At 34.6% G+C, this 6,000-nt stretch overlaps 1 protein-coding gene across 1 annotated transcript; it reads right to left on the minus strand.

Moving 5' to 3' along the window:
- Positions 1-920: 920 nt before the first annotated feature.
- LOC106370113 lies at positions 921-6,000 on the minus strand. Its single transcript, XM_048762677.1, has 12 exons — positions 4,885-6,000; positions 3,815-4,468; positions 3,556-3,729; positions 3,311-3,481; positions 3,067-3,231; positions 2,801-2,986; positions 2,463-2,627; positions 2,165-2,350; positions 1,932-2,084; positions 1,726-1,854; positions 1,470-1,646; positions 921-1,372 (listed from the first exon to the last, which is right to left on the minus strand). Exons 1-12 carry the CDS (start codon positions 5,626-5,628, stop codon positions 1,073-1,075), a joined length of 3,204 nt encoding a protein of 1,067 aa, XP_048618634.1. The 5' UTR covers positions 5,629-6,000; the 3' UTR covers positions 921-1,072.

Consider the following 6,000-nt stretch of genomic DNA (forward strand, 5'->3'; position numbering starts at 1 on the left):
GCTTGTTTTTTATATGTTGTATATTTACTTATAGAAATGTTTGGAAATAATAAAAATGTAAAACTATACATTTTTATATAGATGTTTAATGTAGTTTTCCCTTTTTTATATTTTATACTTACTTTTTTATACTATATATTTATTTATTCTATTTTATTTTGCTTTTATATCAAATTTTAATATTATTTTAGATGTTTATTGTAATATTTTTATTTTTTATATGGTATATTTATTTATTATTTTCATATTATACATTTTGGAGACAGATGTTAATGTAGTTTTTCTATTTCCTATATTTATTGTTTTATTTTATATTTATTTATTCTAATATAATTGATGCTTATGAAATATTTTTATTTTTATATTGTATATTTACTTATCACATATTTTGCAATATATTTTTCAGATAGATGTTTAATTATTTAACTCAATATTATCATTTCTTATATTGTATATTTTCTTATTTTAATTTTTAAGTTTATTTATTTAACTTTTTTGTAAAACTAAATGTAATATTGTATATTTTGTATATTTTATATTTTCGAATTTATTTATTTAATCATTTATATAAAATGGTAATATTATATTAAGGACAGTTACCAAAAAAATAAAATGTCACGTGGTTTTTTCGAATTTATTTATTTAATCATTTATATAAAATGGTAATATTACATTAAGGACAGTTACCAAAAAAATAAAATGTCATGTGGTTTTTTTCAGAAAATTGATTTTTCGCTGATGCGTACATTCTATGGAGCTTCAAAAGTTTCTTTTTATTAGTATAGATATATTATCCCCAAAAATATATTCAAGTTCTTTTGGTTATCAAAATCTTACTACGTTTTTATTTTTTACTAAGATTGATTAGCGCTTAAGCGCGAAGACGACTTTTATCTCTGTGATCACCATCTACCAGCTACCAACTCTTATTATCTTATTAATTTCTTATAAGGTTCACCAAAAACTTCACCACACAAAAAGCCAGTCATTCATTTGCCAATGGTGGATATTTAACAAAAAACGAACAAGCCAAAGGTTCAATAACTCTATATATGAGAGCTTCAAGTTAAAATTAATTCTCACGTCTCTCATAGAGACTTCCACTGGAGGGTAGTAAGACGAGATGGAGTATTCCATTGTTAGGAGGAAGTTGCAAACGAAGAGGAGACAGCTTGCCACTTAAGGGGTTGCGAGTGCACACCACAACATCTTCCAAGCATGTTTCTTCTCGTAGCGTCTGAGTCAGCTCTGCCACACTGTTTCCTCTAAATGTGAAAAAATATCCAGCAGTTGATTTGTTTTCCATGCGTCTTTCATCAGCGATACTATAATAGATAGTTCGCCCATTCGGTTTTAAAGGAGATTCAACAGACTAGGCAAAACATAATTAAAAAAAAAATATTATTACAACAGTAATTTTAACTTTGCAAAGTTATTTTGGAAATTACACGAATGAAAAAAGTACTTACATTTCCATCAGATTGGTCTGAAAGAGAACATGGAGTCCAAACTGACGCCGGCTTTTTATGCAGCGGCGGATGCAGTATTTTCTTTGACGACATACTAGACTTCATCGCCACTTTGAATGGAGGATTAATATGATAATCGACAGTTTGTACATCCAGTTTTGATGGAGACTCATCAGACTAATCAAAAAATAAAAATTTGTTATGGTGGTAATTTTAAAATGGTGTTTTGGTAATTACAAAAAGAAAAGGTTCGCACCTCTGAGTCTGATTTGTCTGAAAGAGAAGACGGAGTCTTCGAATGAAGAGAATTTGACGGTTTCTTATATGGTGGTGGATGCAGTGTTTTCTTCGACGGTAGAGTAGAATTCGATGGAGACTCATCAGACTGTCAAAATATAAATTTGTTACTACAGTAATTTTAGATTTATAAAAGTGTTTTCTTTGTTACAAAAATATACTCACATCTGAATCTGATCTGTCAAAAAAAGAAGACGTCTTCGAATGATGAGAATTGGATGGCTTCTTTGAAGATGAAGTAGACTTGATCATCTCAAACTTGAATGAATGATTAATATGATAACCTATCTCATCCGAGTGCGATGGAGACTCATCAGACTAGTCAAAATAAAAATTTGTTATTGTAATAATTTTAACTTAAAAGCATTTTTTTAAAAATTTCTAAACAAAATACTCACAGTTGAATCTGATATGTCTGAAAGGGAAGACGGAGTCTTCGGATGAAGAGAATTTGACGGCTTCGAGTGAGAAGGCGAATGCAACATTTTCTTTGAAGATGGAGTAGACTTGAATTCTGTCTTGAATGAAGGATTGATATGATAAACGTTGGTTTGCTCATCCGACTTTGATGGAGACTCATCAGACTGCTTAAAATAAAAAAAATTTGTTATAGTAGTAATTTTATATTTAAAAATGTGTTTTGCTATTTGTTCTAAAAAAAAAAATGTGTTTTGCTAATTACAAAAAGGTACTCACATCTGACTCTGATCTATCAAAAACAAAAGACGGAGTCTTCGAATGAGAAGAATTTGATGGCCTCCTATGCGGCGACATCTTCTTCGATTTCATCTCTGCCTTGGATGGTTTATTAATATGATAATCGATAGTTCGCTCATCCGGTTTCGATGAAGACTCATCAAACTGGTTAAAAATAAAATTTGTTATAATAGTAATTTTAATTTGAAAGGGTGTTTTGTTAATAGTAATTTTAATTTGAAAGGAAGTAGATTTCATCTCTGCCTTGGATGGTTTATTAATATGATAAATTTTAATTTGAAAGGGTGTTTTGTTAATTACAAAAAAAAAATACTCACATTTGAATCTGATATGTCTGAAAGAGAAGATGGCGTCTTCGAATGTGAAGAATTCGACAGCTTCCTATTTGGTGGTTGATACAACATCTTCTTTGATGATAGAGTATACTTCATTGCCGCCTTGAACGGAGGATTAATATGATAATTGATAGCTCGCCCATCCGACTTTGATGGAGACTCATCACACTAGTCAAAATAAAAATTTGTTGCGGCCGTAATTTTAATTTTTTAAAAGTGTTGTGGTAATTACAAAAGAAGATACTCACATCTGAATCTGATTTGTCTGAAACAGAAGACAAAGTCTTCGAATGCGTAAAATTGGACGGCATCTTATGTGGTGTCGGGTGCAGCATCTTCTTAGATGACGAAATAAACTTCTTCTCCGCTTTATAATCGAGGGTTCGCCCATCCGATTTCGATGGAGACTCAAACTAATAAGAAAAAATTTTGTTGTGACGCTAATTTAATTATAAAAATGTGTGTTTGGTAATTACAAAAAAAAGTACTCACATCTGATTCTGGTATGTTTAATAGGGAAGACAGAGTCTTCGAATGTAAAGAATTCGACAGCTTCCTATGCGGTGTCGGATGCATGGTCCTCTTAGAAGACGGAGTAGACTTTGGATGATCAATATGATAATTATTTGTTAGCTCATTCGATTTCGGTAGAGACTCATCAGACTAGTCAAAAGAAAATTTGTTATAATGATTTTTAATTTTAAAAGTGTTTTGATAATTACAGAAAAAGTACTCACATCTGAATCAGATTTATCTGAAAGAGAAAACGGATTCCAAGATGGCTTTCTATGTGGCGGCGAAGGAAGTGTCTTCTTTGATGACGGAGTATACTTCATCTCGGCTGCTTTGGACAAAGGATTAATATGATAATTGATAACTCGCCCATCCACTTTCGATGGAGACTCATCAGACTAGTTAAAATAACAATTTGTTACGGCAATAAGTTTGATTATAAAAAAGGTGTTTTGGTAACTAAACGAAAGAAAAGATACTCACTTCTGAATTAGATATGTATGAGAAAGAAGACGGAGTCATGGAATGTGAAACTGACAGCCGAAAATTTGATGGTTTCCTATGCGGCGCTGGAGTCACTGACTTCCTTGGCGACGGAGTAAACTCCATCTCCTCCATGAGTTGAGGATTAATCAAGATCTCAACAACATCAACCTCCCACGAGATCGACTCCAGAGTAGCCGAGCGAGGATTATCATGTGTGACGGATTTTCTCCTCGGAGGAGGTCCATCGTTAGCTCGGAGGTAGTTACCATATGTAGTCTTGAGCAAGATTTTAGACCCTTCTCTCACTGGTTCCCACTCAACAGACGAATCGAGCCGACTCGGCTTTAACTGCATCACCTTCTTCCCCGTAACTCCGAGAATGAACCGCTCATTCGAAGCGGTTAAGTATTTGCCGTAACAGCTTTTAAGACGGATGACATGATAGGAATGGCTAACCAGTTCAACGGTCCATTGAGCATTTTCTGTTGATCCGTTTTTACCTTGAGACACCGTTTCTTCGTTTTCATCCGCGGTTAGATACTTGTTGTGACTGCTACACATTCGAACAGCTTTTGCTTTCCGGAAAAACTCCACTGCTGATACTGTTTCCGTTTCATCGAAGCTACACGTCTTCTCTTTTTGTTTCATGTTCTGTGAAAAGTAAACGAATGGGGAAAATATGTAAGAAAACTTTATTGTGGTCAGTAATGCAATGAATTTGAAAAAGCTAGCCTTACTGTTGGATTTACCACGTTTTAATTTCTACATCAGCACTTTATGACTTCAAGAGTTGTATTGTCTAATGAATAGTTTCTAACAAAATGTGAAGCATGACTACATGGCCGGCCTAAGTTACAAAAAAAAACTACATGGCCGGCCTTTTTCTTCCTAGTAATGTCACTATGCCATTAAAGTATGGAGTGCAAAAGATGATTTAAGGGAATATTTAGAGAATATATGTCTAAACTCCTATTTGCTTAGTATTTGCTTAGTGTCTTAGACTCTGTTTAGAACATTGCACTTAATTAAGCAAAAAAAGAAAAGAAAAGAGAATCAATCAAACTTACAAGTTTTGGGGACCATCTCGGAGACGTTGAACGTAAACCCAAAGAAGCGAACCGACCTAAACTCTTCTTTGGCCTGCCGGAAACGGGTGACCCAGGCGCTGACCAGAAACCCAAACCGGGGAGATGTGGGGAAAGCGGAGAAGAAAGAGAGCTCTTAAATCCATCAGACACGTTTTCAAGATCAAAGCCATCAACGGTAATAACATACCAAAGCAACCAGTTCTTGGTCTTCGACATAGGAGGCTCGTCGTGAGTAACTGACTTTCTCCACGGCGGCGCTCCCCCGTTAGCCCTCATCCATTTCCCGCACCACGATTTCAGCTTCACCGAAGCCCCATATCCCTCCGGTTCCCAATGCGTTTGGCAATCCATAGGGTTGTTAAACGACTGCGTTTGAGTCACTCTCTCGCCGGTCGTACCTAATAGGAACGGTTTACTGCTAGCCGTTAAGTACGTGCCGTGGCAGCTTCTTAGTCTGATCAGCTTCGGTTTGCCAATGACGGTCTCCACCGTCCAAATGGCTAGCCGTGAACATCGTTTACGGCTTTGACGGATGGTTTTTTGGTCCTCGTCCGCGAGTAAAAACATATTATGATGGCTCAGTAACTTAACGGCGTTGCCTTTGGAGAACAACTCCATTTCTTTTGAGGTTTGAAGAAGAGAAATGAAATGGAAAGGAAGGAGAGGTATGAGGATGAGGACGTCTTCAAGGTTGGTTATATAGATTAATGGTCTAAATGACATAAGAAGCCTGGCTGAAAGAAAACTATTGTAAATTAATATTCGGAGGTGCTATTCAGTTTGTAACTATTTAGAAACTTCTCAAATGAAACGACTAATTGCAAACTGATTAATACGTCCAAATACTAACTTGCAATAGTTTCATTGACTCTTCATAACAGCTCCAAATATTTACTTTTGAACTAAATAATGTTGGTTTTCAATCTAGATTGTTTATATTAGGAGTTAAAACTCGGGAAATTGCCACAAATACCACATTCATAGTACCAATTTTCTTGTTTACACTAACCACTTTTATCCTCATTTTTAATGAAAGGTAAAAGACACTTATACCTCTACGGTTAACTAATCTAGACTTAGGGTTTAGAGTTGAGA

Source organism: Brassica napus, chromosome C7, assembly GCF_020379485.1.
Source record: "Brassica napus cultivar Da-Ae chromosome C7, Da-Ae, whole genome shotgun sequence".
Classification (NCBI taxonomy): Eukaryota; Viridiplantae; Streptophyta; class Magnoliopsida; order Brassicales; family Brassicaceae; genus Brassica; species Brassica napus.

Excerpts from the sequence above, each read along its gene's own strand:
- LOC106370113 (XM_048762677.1), bottom strand. The coding sequence starts at position 5,628 with ATGTCATTTAGACCATTAATCTATATAACCAACCTTGAAGACGTCCTC. Across the intron at positions 3,730-3,814 it reads CATACATATCTAATTCAGAA|TCTGATGAGTCTCCATCGAA; the intron begins GTGAGTATCTTT and ends TATTTTAACTAG. Across the intron at positions 2,085-2,164 it reads CAGACATATCAGATTCAACT|TCTGATGAGTCTCCATCGCA; the intron begins GTGAGTATTTTG and ends TATTTTGACTAG.